The sequence below is a fragment of the Drosophila willistoni genome, chromosome 3R, assembly GCF_018902025.1.
Source record: "Drosophila willistoni isolate 14030-0811.24 chromosome 3R, UCI_dwil_1.1, whole genome shotgun sequence".
Taxonomy (NCBI): Eukaryota; Metazoa; Arthropoda; class Insecta; order Diptera; family Drosophilidae; genus Drosophila; species Drosophila willistoni.
The window spans coordinates 18,001,001-18,021,097 of NC_061086.1; the positions used below are offsets into that span (position 1 = coordinate 18,001,001).

Below are 20,097 nucleotides of genomic sequence, written 5' to 3' on the forward strand. Positions count from 1 at the left end.
GAGAGAGAGACAGCGTAGGAAATAGTGTAGGCAAGCGAGAGAGATAGATGGATGCCATAGTTTTAGTGTTTTTGGTGGCATGAGTGAGTAAGGGAACTGCGCTATATTTGCGTCATGTTGAACAGCAACAACAACAACAACAATAACTGTTAGAATAGTTAAGTACAGCAGCAACAACAACAACAATTGCATACTGCAAAGCTTCAGTGTCACTTGCTTCCTGCTTTAGAGATTGGACAGCTGTAGTTGTGTGTGTGTGTTTGTGAGTGGGTGACAGAAAGCTCTATGGCAAAGCTTTTAGGCTCTCACACTCGCTCGCTCTCTCTCTCTCTCTTTCCCTCTGTGTCTGCTTTTCGTATGACTTTTTGTGTGTGCTCGCTTTTGAACGAGCCGAGCAGCTGACAGTTGCGCTTCAGCATTAGACCAAAGTAGTTTGACAGAAGAAAATAGTTTTTCCCCGAGACCCACACACGCGAAACGAAATGAAAAGTTGCCGACACACCAGTGACTCAGTGTGTGTGTGTGTGTGAGAGAGTGTGTGTGTGTGTGTGCGTGTATGTTGTGGCAGCTGCATTTGCAGCTCGTACAGAAATAAATACTTTAAAATATTTCGCCCTGCATTTAGTATATTTCACCTTTGGGTGTCTTTGCCACAAACACACATACACACACAAACGGACAACAAACACACTCACACTCACATGTAGTCAAAGCGCGCTGCAAGTTTCATTCACGCCCGCGTGGCCATCAAATAGCAACAGCAACAACAACGTACGATATTTTTTTGTTGGTCGGTATCGGTTCGCGTAGCATTCGGCTAAAAAAGAAATTTGGCCCAAAATTGTAACAGTTTTTCCTTTTACAACAACAAAGAGAAATAAAAACTATAACAACAACATAACAAAAGGAAAATAAAAAGAAATGAAAAGAAAAACTTAAAAACTGCACAGTTGCAGTCATGCTGCTGCCTCTGCTGCAGTTGACGTCGACTTCGGTTGCTGCTGCTGGTGCTGGTGCTGCTGCTGCAGTTGCTGTTGGCGTTTTGGCATTTGGTTTGGTCTGGCCACAGTCAGTGTTAATTTCCTCATCGAGTTGGCAACACACACCAAAAAATTGTGGACGTGGCACAAAAGAAGGCGGCAACGGAGAGTCAACGAAGACGAGACTTCAATTGAGAAGACAAAACAAGACGCATGGATTTTTTTTTCTTTTATCTGTAACGGCCTGCAACATGCTGCAACTTCAGATTAACAGCTGTTCTTCAAGCATCTAAAGTGTTCCCTCAACTCTCTGTGTGTGTGTGTGTGCGTGTGTTTGAGTGTGGCTTGTTGGATCTTTTGTGTTGCCTTCTTAGTTATTGTTGGTTTTGTGTTTTTTCGGCTGCAGGTTGCGTAAACAATTTCCGTAACATCCAACACATTGCATTGCATTATAATTTTTTTTTTCTTGCATTATGCAATTGCTACTAAATGTGGGGAAAGAGGGAGAGAAAGACAGAGAATGTAGCGGGGGGTTCACCCTGTCTGTGTTATTATAATAAACAACTAAACAATGCCCAGAGGCAATGGGAAATTGTTTATTAAATAGGCATCCCCCAGAGTATATGTGTCTCTCTGTGTGTCTGTGTGTGTGTGCCAAAGGCTCGATCCACCGGCCCTCTCAATCCAACCCTTACCACCTCTCCTCTCTCTCTTACTTACACCCAGTTTTCTCTCTCGTTTTTACAAAAATTTAAATTTAGTTTTTTTCTTTTTTGCTGCATTTGTAACCTAAATTTTTAGCTATTTCTCAGTGGATTTGAGTGTATTTGTGTGCGGGGCAATTCGTATTCATCTTATATAAGATGCAAAAAGCAACAACAACAAAAGTCATACAATGTCATGCACTTTAATTGCCTCAACTAATTACAAACAATTGCAACAACAACAACAACAACGACAACGACAACGAAATTTAATTTTCAAGTGAAATCTCAATTAAAGCAAAGCTTAAAATAAGCGGCAAAAGTTGAAAGATGAAATATTCAGGCAATTAAACAGACAGAGTGACAAAGAGAGAGAGAGAGTAAGAAAGAGATCCAGTCTGTTAAAGGTGTGGAGGGGGGGAGAGGTTAGGTTAGTGTCCCACACATGCAACACATTTTCTCTCACTTACTCTACACAGGTTTGACCTTGCCTAGTTTTGCCAATACAAAGACTAAATACTTAGCATTGCAAATTGTTGTTGTTTTAAAAATAACCAAGCACACACACACACCTACATATGTATATATGCACCTGCAACTGTGTCTTCAAATGTGTGTGTGTGTGTGAGTTGTAGTGGGCGTTAAATGCCTGTTATGAGGTCGATATTTCGTCTTGTCTGTCAAACTATGTCTCTTTCACACTCACACACACATGTACACATCTCTATGCATCTCTTTCTATGCAAATGTATATGCATGTATGTGTCTAAGTGTGGGAGGATGACTGAAAAATGCATTTGACACAGAAAACACATACATATATATACATTTTGAATAATAATCCAATGTATTGAAATATTTCATGAGGTTTTTGCTTTTTCGACTTGCAAAAATTCCCTCAAATGATTCATAGGCATAGGCGCTCCTCCTCTTTTCACTCGCAAAAGATTATTTAGGATCTTCTCAAGGCCATTTGCCAGAAAACTAATGCTGCTAGGTTATGCCTCAAGGCTCAAATTGTGATGTAAGACATTAAAAAACTTCAATGTGAAACTTTAAAAATGAAAGCCTCTATGAAATTTAAATTCCATGACAAAGTTTTTTACTTTAAGAACACAACTTTTGAAATAGAACCCCAAAAAGGACTGTTAAAGAAAGTCTTAAATGCTTAAAAGATTTCTAACCAAGGTTAGAATTTCCCTCTTGAACTACGCCTTTGTCCATTGATTGGGTAAACCTGTTTTCATAGTTTAAACTTTGTTTCAAACTAAAATTTATGCAAAAGTCGTTCATCATGATGAATCAATAAATATTTCTTAACAATCTTTTCCCGTCATCTTTTAAAGTTGACATAATATGCAAATCGCAAAAAAAAAAACTAAAAATAGTTAAAAGTTATTAAGTGATAAATCTATAAATATAGCAAACATTTCACACTGAAATTCCTCCAACAGTTGTCAATTGAAATTTTATTAATTTTTGCAATTTTCTAAGCTATTTGCTTTCAAGAATAAGGTGGAAATTATTTTCTTGTTTTTTTTTTTTAATACTTTACAAGTGCTAAAAGAAAGATATATGGATGTATGTACTTATATATTTAGGTATATTCAGTCATTTAACGATACAAAACAAGTTTGTTAGACTCTGAAATGAATTTATATATAAATTTCACTCATTTATACAGAAATTTTTTTGTATTTTATGCGTCTGTGTTTGCAGATTGTATAAATAAAATGCTGTTAGCTTTTGTGGAATTTGTACTTTTAATCAACAACAGCAACAAAAAACACATACATATATGAAAAAAAAGTAAAAAGTTGATGACTGATATCACGGCAAACGAACAAGTATACAGACAAATATATATATACATTTTTACTATGACATCATCAACACCATAATCATCATCATTATATGATGGATCATTAGCCATATGCATATAGACAAACTTGATATATAGTTTATATATGTATACAGTCAGTTCTTTCAACCGACTTACGCATTTAGAGGCAGAAAGATAGACAGCCATACAAAAGATATGTTTGCTATATAGTATATTCATTTACTCTACTGATAAGTAGTGTCTGGTCTTCTAGACTTGTGAATCTTTTTGCCTATATATGTATGAATCACGTGTTTCCTCCTCCAGATAAGCAAAATAGACTAGGCAATAGTTTGGAATGTGTTTCTATTTGTATGGATGTTTGTAGTGTTGTCAGTTTTCTAATATTTCAGTAGATTCTTTGGAAATTTCATATCAATCTTTGCGTTTTTACGTTTTTCCTTGATTTGTTTGATGTTTTGAGGGGCAACCTTCAGCCCGGGCCGCAAGGTCATAGGTACATACACACATACATATGCACGAGTATGTGCAACTGATGCTGCGGCACTTTCAAATGGAGGTCATGCCACACAGCCTATGTCCTTCTTCTCTGGCACAGAGCAATAACAACAACAAATTGGGTCAGTGTTATGACCTAGTTTCCACACTGTTATTTGGCTTACCATTTTCCCTCACCCTTCATAGAGTTTCCATTAGGTTTTCGATAGTTTTTGCCACCTCTTGGTAATTACTATAAGGAATAAGGATGTTCGTGTTCTAGTCGCAATAGTGCTTTGGCTATTGATTTAATTTTACTATCTCTCTATAGCATATACACAGCGCATCTAGTATAAGCAACCTACATAACTCTGTATCTATCAGATATTCGTATGCACACATACATATATATGTATATACACCCATGCCTAGAGGTAGTAGCCTGGCTGCCGCTGTCATTGCAGTTGGTGAGCTTAGCCAAGAAGCCAAAAATAAAAATTCTCTTTGGCTCAAAGCCAAATGCACACAAAATGTGCACACAATAACATGGCCAAGGGGGGGCGGTGATGCGGTGAAGGCGAAATTGAACAGCCTAGTGACTCGGGGGAGGGAGGAGGGCGTCAATGGGACGATTGGTTGTGGTTCGTGGTTAGATGCCGCAGGGCCGAAATTAAAAGTGAAATGTTGCCGTACCAAAAAAGAAAAATACAAGGATATATGTATGTATGTGTGTCTGTTTGTATGTGTATACCGACCATATATATTTGCTGACATTTATTAGTTGGCCCACAAAATTAAGTCAAAAGTACGCCAGAAAATAATTCAAATATGATAAATGACAATTGTCAAAGATTCTCAAAACAATTTATAGCCAAGTTTCATCTTGTTGTCGTTTCTCTCTTGATTTAAAAATCAATGCTCACTTTTGTGTCGTTTTCTTTCCACTTTTTGCCACTTATTACATCATGTTCATAAGACTTTCTCTCTTACACACACACACACGACAAAATTACACTTTGGATACTACGATAGACTTGCATGAGGTCTTTCAATTTGGGTCAACTTAAGGCCTCCCGATGGGTTGTTGGGTTGTTGTTAGGTTGATGGCTTCATAGGCTGCTCATGCCTATCGTTTCAGTTATCCTCGTTCCAGTCATGTCTGTTTAAACTTTAACCAGTTCACCAGTTCAGAAAACTGTGTCAAGCCAACTTTATTTCAAATTGAAATTGCTATTAAACTTGTATAGACATATGGCATATATTTGACTTTTATAAATTTCAAGTGGTTCAATACAGAATGTAATAGATATTTGATTTATAGAGTTCACACAAAACTGAGCACAAGTGATGTAAAACTTTTCGGCAAAGTTTTTGTTTCATGATTATAAATAATTTGTTTACTTTTACTTTCATATCTTAAATCTGATGAAATACTTAGGCTAGAAATGTTTATAGAAAACAATCAAAAGTTCTTTAACTACTTTCAAAAAACCTAAACTAAAAGTAACTTGATTTGCTTTAGTTACTTTTTTCCCACAAGAAATTCGGCGTTTACTTGTTATCAATAAGAATCCATCGATTCTATGGAACTTCCATATAATGTTGACCGACTTTTTATCTCTTTCTCTTTTCAATTCTTGCGATAATTCGCTCTATCCCCTTCATTCGGACATGCCATATGCTCTTTGATCGTATGTTTTGGCCTATCACGCCTCAAACGCATGACTCAGTGAAAAATATTTTGTATTCTTGTTGAATTTTTTTTTTTTATGTTTCTTTAATTTTAGATGAAGAAAACAGGGGAACGAAAAGAAATATATATGTACATACAGACATACATACATATATATAAATTCAGCGAATTCTACGCAACAATTTGTTAATGCTCGTTCGTCATTAGTTTGGATCCGCCCCAGACCAAGTAGGGTCTGGAGGTATATAGTACATAGTTGCTAAGCAAAATATAAAAAACCCCAGGGCGGCCACCAATAACGTCAACATACAAAAAAATCATTCATAAAAAGTTGAGCTTAGTTGTCGTTGTTGTTTTGTTGTCTGCAGATAAAAGGCAAACCCAAAACCAATTCACATGGCGTATAGAAAGATTACGTATACGCAACGTTGCGTGTGCGTAGATAATACTAGTGCGTAGGGTGTGTGACTCTGTATATATGTAGTTGTGTGTGTGTGTTGGGGTCTAGCTGATCATGCGACATGCTAAATGATCGTCTAGATAGAAATCTTTATTCTCTTTGTTAGATCACATTGGCAATTTGTATAGGAATTTCTTGACTTTGCTTGATTTAGCAACTCTTTCAACTTTCAACTTCATTTCCGTTAGCGATAAGCGAAAACTTCTTTTGAAAACTTTTTACGACACTTCTGGCAAAAGGCAAAAGGTTCTTTTACCTAGTTACTTATGTATATAGTGACGGCTTTTATGACCCAGATAAAAGTAAAACGTGTTGGTCAACAAATAGTAGTGAGCAAGCGGACAGAGTGACAGAGGAGGGGGCAGGGTAAAGAGAATAGTGCTAATGAAAAATGTTCAGCATTTGCCTAATGAAATTATAACAGACACACTCTAAGTGCCCGCTATGCTATGAGTTTGGAGTGAGCTTAAGTTATGGAATTGGTAGTCAACCCTTTTCTTTCTTTCTCAATTTTTTCCGTTTTTTAGTTTAGAAATTTTTGTTACGATTGCCACATCGAGCATATAACCCCATTTAACTCTTCATAAAAATAACGAAAATGAAAAATGAATGGAAATGAAAAGAAGAAAAGCACATGGAATACAATTTGTTGCCGCTGCTGTTGCTGTTGTTGTCGTTGTTGTTGTTGTTGAGTTTAGTTTTTTTTTTAGTTTTCTAGTTAACGCTTTTTAAGCTCATGAGCTAGCTTTTTTTCTATTTTCCATGTTTTTTTTTTGTTGTATATGTATGTAACTATATTGATACACCTCTAAACACGCACATAAAAAAAAAGAGAAAGAGCGAGAGAGACGACCATAAGCAACTGACATAAATGAACATTAATTTATTTAATTGCCCCACTGCCGCTCTTGTTATTGTAATAGTTTATTATATTTTTCGAAAATTAGAACACCGCTCATACACACACACACACATACACAGAAACGGCACGCGATTAAAAGCCATATTCGAGAGTTTCATAAGTCGACAAAAAAAAATAAACTAAAACAGACTGACAAATTACAATCACATTATATTGGAGCACAATGCACTAGCTAGTCCGGCCTTTCTAATCAAAAATTGTTTCGAATTAGCTGATGAAGCATTAATCACACCCCAAAAAAAAAGGAAAACAAAACCATTTGGATGATAGGAAATGAATTTTTGTTGAAATTGGTTTAAAGTTGATACTTAACTTTCTCTAACAAAAACTCAGTTTGGATGAATGTTTTATTTCCATCTGCCTATAATTACTTTTGGTTCGTCTTTTACTTTGATTATATAGAGAGCAAATGATTGTCAAACTAAATTTGAGTTTACTTCAACTTTTTTAAAAGTATATTCAATTTGAATTTTGTATCTCTTCATGTGGAAATGGTTTCAATTTGGTGTCATTGATTGCTTTTTGAATTCCCATCGAGTACACCGGTCTTAATAATCGGTTATTCTCTCAATGTTGCGGAAAGTGTTGTTGGCCTCGTTTCGTTTACCAAATTAAAGGCGTATTTTCAATGCATTTTGCTTTTTTTATATATATATATTTTGTCTGTTTTGTTGTTGTTTATGTGCCGCACCTCATAGCAAAAAAAAGCAGCCAAGCAAGTCGAAATTGAAGGTTAGAATTGGTTGAGCCTATTTCGCAGATACATATGTATATATAGTATTGAATCGGAGGGGTTCTGTCTTGCTCTAAAAACCAAATACAAAACAAGAAGCTAAATACCAATGAATATTGTTTTCTTGAATTCTTTACTACTTGGACTTTTGGTGAAGTTATCAGTTTATAATCCTGTGCTTATCTTATCTGGCATTTGGCCAACGTTGACTTGGCATTTGTATTTGGGGTTAATAATCGGGTGCGTTGAAAAGTGCCTTATGGAGCTTGATTGATGACAATGGGTGATGGGGGAGGGGACAAACGCAAGACATAGATAAAGACGAGGCATAAAACAAAGTTGCGCCTGACATAAATGCGACATACAAACGACTTTTATAACCAATCATCGATCGCTGATCACTGATCACTAAATATCAATCGTTTCACATCGACCTAGTTTTTCACCCCAAAGTTATAATTTGTCTAATTCTTATCACCAAAGCGGTGTTGCGCACCTGCTTCTTCTACTTCTTCTTCTGCTTCACCTGGCTCCAGCAATTGAAAGAGAGGTAGAGAGGGAGAGAGAGATATGTGTTGTAACCAGTTCATTGTACTTGTTGCATGTATATTTCCATTTCTGTTTGATATTTCCTACATTTGCCTTGTTGTTGTTCTTCTTCTACTTCTTCTTCTTTTTGTTGTATTTTCTTTTCTGTTCGGTTTTATATTTTGTTTTGCAACCAACAATAATGAAATACAAAAATAGCCAAAATCCAACAACCTACTGCCGCCTGCCACTTGCCAACTTGCCACGCCCACACAACTAGCTGACACGCCGCCTACGCGTCCTACGAACAAAAGAAAACCAAAAAAAAACAAAAACCAAGATGAAGAAAAGTTTAATAAAAAAATAAATATATTTACATAGTTCCTTCAGTTTCGAGTTTAAGAACAAATGAAAACAAGCATCCTTTTGAAGGTTTTGGGCTGCGTGTCAGGAGTGCATTTGCACTGAAAATTTCTAAAAGCTTGTAAATGCACTATCTGGTACGACATTCCAGAACGTACAATCTTCTCGAATGCAAGAAAATGCTGAATAACATCAAATCAATCAAACAATAATAAACCTCTATATACATATATAGGTACATATGTATATATGTACTCAAAATATAATGATATGCAATTTTTACGTGTTTAATGTGATAGTTCTCATTGAGAACAAAGCAAAAACGAAAAAAACTGATTTTCTTAATTAAAAACTCTTTAAATTTAAGTAAGCTAATTATAAGTTATATTTTGTAAGAAAAGAACTTGAATCAAATAAAGACAAATAAATATAATAAAAAAAAATATCATACACTTTATAAGAGTCTATTTGTTGTTTTATTTACTTACACATTTAAGGAGTATTTATCTCAAAGCCTTTGACCACGTAAAGGGTAACCTTCCCTTATGATATATGTACCAATCATGTACATGGGTTGGTCACTATTTTCTGTACGTTAACTTTGTCAAGAAAGTTCTTTATAGAAGACTAATCGTTTAAGGTCTGCCCAATAAGCCAATGTCTGATGATAATTTAAAAACAAGGCAATATTTAACAAACAAAAATCGAAAATCGAAGAATAAATGCCTTTAGTTTATTACATGATTTTCATTAATTTACTTTGTTCAAATACTTTTTGACGTATTCTAAATACGTGACACCTTAGAATTTTGCACACGATCTCGATTTGACCTTGGATATTGTAAAGTACAGAAATTAAGAATATATTTAATACCATTCCAAAATAATCTCAAAACTTTTAAGTATTGTTTAGAATCCGTTTCTATTTCTATGAATTCATTTGTATTTTATGATTTTCGTATCTTTAAATTCTTTTTTTTGTGTTGAAAAAATCTTCCAATAACAGTCGAAATCTTTAAAGATTTCTTAGCGAAAACTATTTATTTTCATGATTTGAAAAAGTCGATCTCAAATTTCTATATAAATATATCGATTTCAGGTTGCAAACTTCTAAAAATTTTCATATTTAACAAAGATCAGTTTAAGGTTTATCGATATATGTACATATCTAAAAACAATTGGTAAACCAATTTAGATATAATATTATCGAAAGAATTCGAGCCGATTAAAGTTTATGATTTTTATAAATTTTAAATATCGGCGATCTTTCGCGGGCATTGAAAATAAATCCGATGGCAACATTTTAAATAGACCTTAGCACTTCCGGCTCTCTTTTTACTCAACCTTAGGACTTTCGGCTCACTTTTTACTCAGACGCACATACACATTTATAGATGGCGCCACTGAAAACGTAACGATTTTATTTAAAATCTATCCAAATTATTGTGCAATAAATACTTAAAAATCTAATTATATTCATATCCATTTCAGATAAAAACAAAAATCAACAACAAACAAGGCAAATGGCAAGAGATTTTTCCTCTGAGCATTCTAAATTGAAATTGATGAAAATTAATGTTTAGTTTTGTGCGGTTTTCTACATGAAAGAATTCATTTAACATTCTATTGGCTATGCGCTTTGGCAGTGTGGTTAGCTGGTTGTGTAGCCAATTAAATTGCCAAAACAATAAACCACAGCCACTATCTTCACTGCCGCCGCGACAGGCCATGACAACAATCGGAACAAGCGAAAAAAAAACTAGGTCATAACTGGCCTTCAATTCAAAAATTGAAATTGGGCTGTAAACACATAATAGACGTCATAACTAATTCTAATTAATAACGCACTTCGAATATTGTAAGTGAAAATTAAAAAAGTGCAAATAAATAAAGGTATTTAAAGTAAGGTGGATTTCGAAACCAACAAAATAACCAAGATTCCTCATGAATTCACTTGGTTGGTTTAAGATCAAATGGCGAATTGATCAGTTGCATGGATTTGAAAAGTAGCTGGGCATATATTACAAAATATTGAATTAATTCGTACTCCCAAGTGAAAATAATAATGTTAAACAAACTAAGTCACCAAATCCTCAATGGAATTAAAAATTAACTAACTAATCAAATCTTAAATGCACTCATAATCGATTCGAATTATATTTAAGAGTTGCGTCAAACCGGTCTCACACTGACATTAACCTTAATTGAAAGTGGTTTCAGTATGTGACCGGCCTTTTTACATAACTCTTTCAGCATTAACTAACACTTAACAATTTAAATACCATCGATTTGCAAAACATCATATCTAACAAGAATTAAATCCAATCCATCTAACATGGACGTAAATTGGACGAAAATTTGGTAAGCGAAGACTTGTTGACAAAACCGTACATAAAATTTGTATTAAAAACTAATTTGTCACATTAATTTTTAATCAATTCCGAATACATTTTCTGGCTGTCTTTGTAGTTAAAATTTAGTCCTAATAAATGCATTTTAACAAACATTTGTAAATTCTAAAAGGTTTTCCTTTTCTCCCTTTTTCAGTATGCCATTAAAGTTAAAGGAAATTCAAGTCCTCATATCATGATTTGCCATCTTCGTCAAAAACCAAGTCGGAGACCCACGATTGCATTTAGCTGAAAGCAAAGGCTTGGATTATTAAGGATTGTCTGAATGCGAATAGATCAAAACGAAATCTTTGCGGGATTTAAACTTCAAATATATAAGAGTTCCTTGAAATGAGTATTTTTTAAATCCATCAATCAGTGGAGAGTCTAAAGTCAACGGAGATTGAATTAAATAAGAACTAAAAGTTTCAATATGGCAAATAAAATATCAAAAGGTTTTGTTTTTTTTTTAAGTTTTTTGTTTCCGTTTTTCTTGTTTCTTTTGTTTTTGTTTTATGTATACATATAAATTTTAAATTAATAAAATTTACTTGCTATAATTCTATTCTTTATAAGTTCATTTTCATATAAATAATAATTTTAAATCGCACATTGTTTTCCATTTTGTTTTACTCATTTAAATTTATATATTATAATGCTTGTTTTCTTTTCTGTTACTTTTAATTTGAATTACTCAACATTATTAATTTATCGTTAACCTTTTTGTTTGTTTTGTTTTCTTTTATAGAATTTATGTATAATGTTAAAAGGTGTTTATTTATATTTATTTTTTTTGTTTTTGCATTTCTTACAATTTATTGACATTGTTCTTCAATTGAATGAGAAGATTCCCTTTTTTTTTTGAAGTTTTTGTTGTTTATCGTTTTATTTTGTTGCTGTTCTTGAACGTTTTTTTGCTGCATTTTTATCTGTAACCTTTCTGTTTGTATTATTACAATATAAATGTAAATATACAAATATATATATATTTTTTTTTTTGTAATATTATGCGCTTGGTGTTTTTGAACTAATTTAAATTATTTTAAGTTTTCTATTATATTTGCATTTTGTTGTTATTGATTGTATTCAATGACGTTGTTGTTGTTCCTGCTGCTGCTGAAGGCTGTGGCATTTTTTTTTTTTTTTTTGTTTTTTTGTAATTTTTTAAATAATTTAAGAGTATTTAATAGAAGATACTAATGTTAGTATACGCATGATTTTTACTCGCATAGTTTTTTTTTGTTTTTCATTTGAGGGTGAGGAGGGAGCGCAAAAGCAAAAGTAAGAAACGAAAATTGAACATGTGTAATTGCCAGAAATTAATGTGTTTAAATGTGTGTGTGTGTGTGTGTTCGAGCGAGCCTGTTTAATGTGTGTGTGTGTGTGTGTGTGTGTATGTTCGTGTGAGTTAATAATAGTAATAAATACATTATACAAAATAAGAGAGGATTTTCCATGTAAATCAAACAATAGTTTTTTTTTCGATTTTCTTGTTGCATTTTCCTTTAGCCACTTTTCATCTTCACTTTGCGGCCAAGGAAACTAAACATTTAATAATACAAAAAAAGTAGATTTTAATAAAAATATTAATATATATAATATATATATATATAAAAAAAAACTGTCTCGACACTTGCATAGTTTGTTGCACGAATTATACACAAAACAAACTAAACTAATCAGAAATTCGTTTGTTCATTCAAAAAAAAAAGAAATAAATAAAATAAACAAAAATCAAGACCAATAAAGAAAAAAATAAGCAATTATATTGAATTTTTCTTATTCTTCTGTTTCCTTTAAAAGTATCCATATAAATATACCTTTCAAAGAGAACCAAAAGAGGGAGAAGACACTTTAGAAGTGGAACATTTCCTTGGATTTACGAGACGGAAACTTAGGATTTTGTATAAATTTGTTAATACATTTTAAATTGTTAATCGCTTCTTGTTTTGTTCTTGTTATTTCTGTAGCAAATAATTGCCTTTTAATTAAATTTTATACATAATTTTTATTTTGATTCGTTATTGAATTGTTTGTGTTGGTGTATTTAGAATGCATATTAAAAGCCTAGGCACAGGCATTTAAGGAGGAGGATCTGTTTTCCAATTCCTTTTTGTGTATAATTCGAACGGTCTATCTGTCTCTGTATGTGTGTGTGTGTGTGTATATATATATATATTTATATTATGAGTGTTTGAGTATGTTGTGTGTGTGTGTGTGTTGTTAGTATGTATATGCTTTTACAGTTATTACATATCTCATGTATATTTTGTTTTTTTTTTATATATTTTTGCGGCTTTCCTTTCGTTTTTGTTTTTAGTTACTGAAATAGTTAATCCAACAATTTACTTGTTTGTTTTGTATGCTGCCTACTCTTCTCTTTCCTTGCTGTGGTTTTTGTTGTTGGTGTTGCGTTCTTTCAATGATTTTTTTTGTGTTTTTGTTTTTTTTTTTGTTGTAATGTGTGTCGGGGCGATATTTAACGATATTAACATTAAAATTTACGTTTGCCTGCATCCGATTTGTTTCATTTGTTTGTTTGTTGCGCGCAAACTAATTTCTGTTTTTGTTTTTCTCGGGTGTTGTTGTTGTTGATGCTGTTCGTCGAACGATCTGCAATTCGTGTTGTTGTTGTTGTGTTCAGTTGCATTAATTGCTGCTGCTGCTGCGGTTTAGGATGTGCCATTCACCAGACCCTCCTTTTTAATGTTCTCCGTCAGCTGCTGTTGCTGCTGCTGACCCGACTGCTGATCTGTGTGGTTGTTGCTACGGTTCTTGTTGTTGCGTCGCGGTTTCGGCGCTTGCTGCTGCTGCTGCTGTTGCTGTGGCGGCGCCTGCATCTGTTGTGGCCCCGACTGTTGCTGCTGCTGTTGTTGTTGTTGTTGTTTATTCTCACTATTGCGAACCGAATCCTTCGATTTAATTGCACCGCCAGCATTGTTTGCATTGCCGCTATTCTGTTTATTGATATCGGTGGCATTATTCTGTGACGTCTTATTTGTTTGCGCCGGCGGCTGTTGCTGCTGCTGTGGTTGCTTGTTGTTATTTGGCAACGCACCATTTGCTAATTAATTAAAATTTATTTAAATGAGATCCTCTCTTGAAAGTATATTTGTTTAAATTTTAAAGCTTACTATTATTGGTGGCTCCATTGTTGTTCTTTTGCCTTCTACGCCTTCTCGAACTGCCCTCGTACGAAGAGTTGCTATCCGCTGTAGTAAAATAAAAAGGTAGAGGGTTGAATACCTCAATAATTGACTAATCAACTATGATGTAATCTCCTTTGCTAACTACTTTTCGCTGGATCTACACCTCTTCAGCAATTTTCCATATAAAAAACACTTTGAGTAGCCGAAAATCTGTGGTTACATGCGTCTGACTATTTAAACAAATAGGTATTGAGTTAAAATTTATAAGATTTCAATCCACCAAACCGGTGGAATGAATGATTCTTGGTGCCAAATAATTCATAGACAAAACAATGTCTATTATAACTCCTTTAAAATACTTTTGTTGGCTTTCTGCTTGGCAAAACTTTATCATTAGCTGGTTTCATCTAAGGAAATTGCGAAGAACTTCAGTTTACAAATATACATATATGCCAAAGCCATAAAAGTATTACTAGAACCAAATAAGTAGAATATATTTCTCATAATATAATGCAATACAAGGACCAACTCTTTAATTTCGTACAAAATAAATCATTCCTTGTGCTATTCGCCAGTTCTTAAGAAAACTCCAAGTACATGGATTGTAATCTCAAACTATGATCCAAAAATGTCTTTTTACTTGGTGGTAAGTATTGAAATCCTAAATTCCTTTCACTTACCTCTTTCCACACTGCTCACTTCACGTGTCTCCCGCATATCCTCATTGTGATTAAGGTGCTGATAGTCCCTGCCATTTTGCTGATCATTGCGTGGAGGTCGACGATTTGAGCCACCGCGTCTGTTGTTGCCACCACCACCGCCATTTCCTCCACCGCCGCCGCCGTTGCCACCGCGATAGTTTCCAACACCGTCACCGGCACTTCCACGATCACTGTAGCCACGCTGCTGATCGCGCTGATGATCTCCGCGGGAATTATAGTCATCGTCATCGCGTCGATTGTTTTGATAACGTTGATTTAGACCATTTCCACCACCGCCACCGCCACCACTACCTCCACCGCCGCCACCACCACGTCCACGACGACCACGCTGGGCGCCGCCACCGCCACGCATAGAGCGAACTGACTCAATGTCGCTGCTGTAGCCGCGCTCAGAGCGTCGCGAGACGGGGAAGTTTTGTGTGGAGCCCATTGAGGATTCTTGAATGGCTCGCAGTTGCTGATCAATTTCCAATTTCTCTTGGCGCAGCTTTTCCACTTCCTGCAAGAAACCGTAATTAGTTGACACTTCTCTTGAGACAGCATAGTATAGCTCACCTTTAGATGGGACAAATGGTATTCCAGCAGCACTTTGGCATTCGCAATGCTCTCAACAGTGCCAATGAACACAAATGGTACATGCGCCAATTCACGCGGTATATTCTGGTCTTGTTCATCATCGCCAGCGATCTGTTGCGTTTATTGAAAATATAAACAAAAAATATATATATATATACATAAGGCAATATTCTCCTTGAGCGCACAATACTCACAGCACTCACCTTGATTCGAAAGACACCACTTTTGTCGACAATTTCCTGTATAATGCGACCATTTTTGCCAATCACCTTTCCCACCAATTCACGTGGCACTTGAAAGAACTCCTCGGCATATTCAAGCATTGCGCGTGCCCTTTGCACTGATTCTTCAGTTTCTCCGCTAATTTTAAATGTGCATGATTTCTCCTCCAGCTCGATATTGGTGACGCCGACCAGCGTGCGTGCTGCTTGTATATTCGAGCCATGCGAACCAATTGCCAGGCCCATGAGATCCTCGCGCACGCGAAATTCCTCAACATAGTTCCTAAACAGATGATAAGACCAAGCAATTAGTGATTCAATCGAAACAATGGCTCTTCTAGTAGGCAATAATTGTATTCGAGTTGCTACCATTTGAGTCATCAAGTGGCTTAAGTCCACTTACCCACGATTCATTAGTTTGGTCGTTTCGAGCTGACGCGCAGCTTCTTCAGTCCTTTTCAAGAGCATAACCTGAAATTTCGAATTATTTTGACTCTGATTTCATTGAGAATGCCAATATTTATATATACCTTTTGTGATAGATTACGAAAATGCATATCCTTGAGCATACCGGCACGTTTCTGAGTGTGCTCCCATTTGGAAATTACAATCAGGGCATCCAGATCACGACTATAGTTACAAACACCGGCATCGATTGTGCGCTGAAATTCCGTATGTATTCCATCCTTTTGGGCTCTAAAGGACAAAATAAATGCACGAAATGTAACGACTTTGCAAGAATTATTAATCCAACTGTCCAACTCACTCTTCACGCAATTCTTCGGGCACAGGCAGCGTAAACTGATAGAATGACTTCGGTGTTATTGGCGGATTTGGATTTTTGGCTCTCAATCTGCCCAGTTCACAGATTTCGGTATAGGGTGTCTCGAAACCAGTATAGGCCACCGCACAGATATCAGCTTTGAGCATTTTGATGATGGCCACCCACCAGCCGCAGGTTTCGCGCTCATTTGTGCGCGTAAATACCTCAACTTCCATGCCCTCCTCGAAATTGGGTGTTCCAGCTGGCGTTGAGGCCGCTGCTGATGGTCCTCCCGCCGCTGACGATGTCTCGACAGATCCCTCAGGTGGCAGGCGTACATTGATAAACGGATATTTCAAAACCTCGGGCACACTGCAATGTAACAAACAATGCAATACAATTAAAATTTTTGGTTAAATTAAGGAAAAACAAATCTAACGACAGGTGTTTGCCAAAAAAACAATTGCAACTTCTTCTGCCATTGCTGCTTCTACTGAGGCATCTTATATTTGGCTAAATGCCAAGCAAACATACAATAACAACAACAACAAGTGTGGGGGTGCCGCACAGTGTCCGCGGCATAAGACACAAATCGGAAATGCCATATAGACAAAAAACACACACATTCACAAAAGAAAGAAAGGAGAGGGAGGGAGGGACTACAACCAAACACAGTGGATACACATACAGGATGGTCCAACTAAATTTAGACTCAGCTGCCGCTTAGCTCAACTCAAAGAGGAATATCTTGCATACACATATAAGACATTGTATCCCTCCCCCCCTCTTCACAACCATTGGGGGATAGAATACAAAATTAAATGAGACCAAAACAAAAACACTAAAAACTTTCGTTCCAAAAATGTCACAAAAATGCAGCAGGCCACAAAACAGGCAAAAGACCACCACCAAAATGAAGAAACTATCTACAAGAAGAATAAAATTTAAATTTTTCTATTATGAACACATCGAATATTGTATACTCTTCTGATAAGTAATTAAATTCTCTTTTAATAAATATTAATTAAAATATTCTTTACAGATTAATATTCCTTATCGTTCATGGCATCTATCATCATTGCTAAAAATAAATTATATATGTAAAATACTATACTTTTTAATGACATTTAATTTTTTTGTATTTTATTGTTGCAGCAATTAAGATCAAAGCATCTGATAATTAAAAACTACTTATATAGCCCCTGCAACTTTGTCAAACCTGAACTGAATACTAATCAATATTCGAAAAACTATTCAATCTATCGACATTAGTTGCAAATTGATTGAACCAATTGGCATGGCCATTTTAAAAAAATTGGGATAGAAATGTTTTCTCATTTAGTATTTAAAAATAGTTTCCTTGGATGCTGACCAAGATGGCTAAATGTTGTTGTTGTTGTTGGTGCTGCTGCTTAGTGGCATTTGTCGTTCGCACTTGACAGCGCTTTGGCAGGAGCTGGCTACCTCTTGCCCCTCCTCCGTTAGATTAAAAGAAAAAACCGAAAAGTGTGAAAGAGAGAGTCCACGTCAGAAGCATATGTACACAGTTATTGGCTTTGAAAAGCTGTCAGGGCGGAGTGCGGCAAGACACCATGTCGTCTTTGGTCAGTGAATCGTCAGTCAGTTAGCTGGTTTGTCTATATGACGCCACCAAATAGGAGATATGTTAGTGCAGCAGCAGCGGTAGCAGCAGAGAATTTTAACAAATTGCGCCAAATTAACGATAGACAGGCAGACAGAAAGACAAACAGGCGGACGAGAGTCGAGAGCAGAGGCAAAGCATTAATGATGCGTGCCCAGCATCTCTAATTTCTAATTTTGATGCCAAAAAGCAAGAAAACAAAAAAAACGACGAGTCGTCGGCATTTGAGGCGTCACTAGGCATATACCAAGATTATATTAATTGTTGCAAATTAGTTGGAAAATATGTATACAAAACACTTTACATGTTTTTGTTTAAATCAAATTCGCACGTTTTTCCCTTATTCTTATTCTCTTGTGTGTGTGTGTGTGTGTTTGTTTCTGCTGTTTTGTTTGTTTGTCCCGAGATAGATAACTCACCCGTCCACATCCACAAAGATGCCATCATCACCGACAGCTGTCACCTGGCCCTGTTGTCGTCGTTGCGGAAGGAGCAGAGCAGAGACCAACCATCACAGAGGGAGAACGATGGACAGCAGCGAGCGGGGAGAAAATAGAGCAAGAAAGAGAGAAAAATGTGTGTCATTAATGTTGTATGCCTTATGATATTTCTTCTTTTTAGCTACATACATATGTATATCTAATTTATTTATTTATATGATCATTCTAAAAAAAAAAAAAAAAAATAGTAAAAAGAAAACAAAAAAACCGAGCGTAAAGAAATGCCTCTGAAATTGAGAAATGCATGCAGCAAATGGGGGACAGACAAGCTATGGAAACCTTATCTAAAAGAAAAACAAATAATTGTACGCTATTCAAGCTGATTCATCTGAAAAACATCGATGTCTTAACCCCACCCCTCCAACCGCTTCTTCACAAATAGCGATCGTCTGAAATTGCAAAAATCATTGAATGACAACTTGATGCTTATTTATATAGCGAATCAAGTGAAGGGAGTTGCCTGGAGATTTATGAAAACAAATATTTGATAGAATGGCACTTACAATAAGCAAAAAATGATGAATGAAATTCTACTTTTAAACAGAGGATGCGTGAGTTTCCTGGCGAAACGAAGAAATAAATCTTTATATAACCAACTAGTAATTCAAGAAGTTAGGTATATAAACGAAGGGACGATCAAAACCATAAATGATTGAAATCTTAATCTCAAAGAAGAAGACTTTCCTGGCATACATAAATCTCAGCACAATATTTTGTTATAATATTGCTTTTATCGGAAAAGGGGGAATCACCTAACCATGACATAAAAAGAAGCTAAAAACTGACCAAAGCTACTGACGTTGTTGTCGCTGCTGCCGCTGCACCCACACATACAAGATTGACAGTGCAGTAGCCGCGACGCTGCGTCAGTGCCAGCGTTTGCCCTCTACGCGTGTCTGTGTATGTGTGTGTGGATGATGTCGAGACTCCACTCAACAAAATGCTGCAGTTATTTATAGAAGAAATAAAGCTAAAATTCACGAAATTAGAACCTGGGGCGGCAGGCAGACAGACAGTAAGACAACGGCGCCAATTGCCTAAGGAGACTTCATTGCCCGCCCTCATACCTTATAGTAGGCGCCATTATCAAGTCTAACTTCGACCAACAAATCGTCCATAATGTCCAATGTGCTGGCAAATGTTGTTATCCACTTGATTGATCAGATGAAGCTGTTGCAGTTGCAATTGTTGCTGTTATTGTTGTTGTTATGATTGTGGGCCCCCGCCTGCTTCTTGGACCTTAGCCCCCGCACACTCGTCCGCTGCCGCGTGCTCGTCCACCTTCTGTTCTTCGTTGTTGTGGGTTATCGTCGTTATCCTTCAAAGTGGTTGTCCAAACAAGCCAAAAGCAGTTGGAAGAAAATGTTCTTTGATTCTTTTTAAAAACCCTTTTTTTTTCCTTTCAAGTTTTCAATATATATATTTTTATAT

General features: G+C 35.7%; 1 protein-coding gene across 4 annotated transcripts; it reads right to left on the reverse strand.

The window, feature by feature from the left end:
* Positions 1–13,640: 13,640 nt before the first annotated feature.
* LOC6647513 (synaptic functional regulator FMR1) lies at positions 13,641–20,091 on the reverse strand. Of its 4 annotated transcripts, none has more exons than XM_002070673.4 (10): positions 19,734–20,090; positions 18,586–18,635; positions 16,528–16,896; positions 16,292–16,457; positions 16,165–16,232; positions 15,744–16,044; positions 15,520–15,651; positions 14,923–15,463; positions 14,228–14,305; positions 13,641–14,157 (listed from the first exon to the last, which is right to left on the reverse strand). In XM_002070673.4, the coding sequence occupies exons 1-10, from the start codon at positions 19,782–19,784 to the stop codon at positions 13,766–13,768; spliced, it is 2,148 nt and encodes a 715-aa protein (XP_002070709.1). In that variant the 5' UTR covers positions 19,785–20,090; the 3' UTR covers positions 13,641–13,765. The 4 variants fall into 4 exon arrangements, with proteins under 4 accessions (XP_002070709.1, XP_015032918.1, XP_023034198.1 ...); XM_015177432.3 differs by having other exon boundaries at positions 15,735–16,044; XM_023178430.2 differs by lacking the exons at positions 13,641–14,157; positions 14,228–14,305 and adding an exon at positions 14,712–14,857 and having other exon boundaries at positions 15,735–16,044; positions 19,734–20,091.
* Between the last annotated feature and the right edge of the window lie 6 nt (positions 20,092–20,097).

Excerpts from the sequence above, each read along its gene's own strand:
- LOC6647513 (XM_015177432.3), bottom strand. The coding sequence starts at position 19,784 with ATGGACGATTTGTTGGTCGAAGTTAGACTTGATAATGGCGCCTACTAT. Across the intron at positions 18,636-19,733 it reads ATAATGGCGCCTACTATAAG|GGCCAGGTGACAGCTGTCGG; the intron begins GTATGAGGGCGG and ends CGACGACAACAG. Across the intron at positions 16,897-18,585 it reads ATCTTTGTGGATGTGGACGG|TGTGCCCGAGGTTTTGAAAT; the intron begins GTGAGTTATCTA and ends GTTACATTGCAG.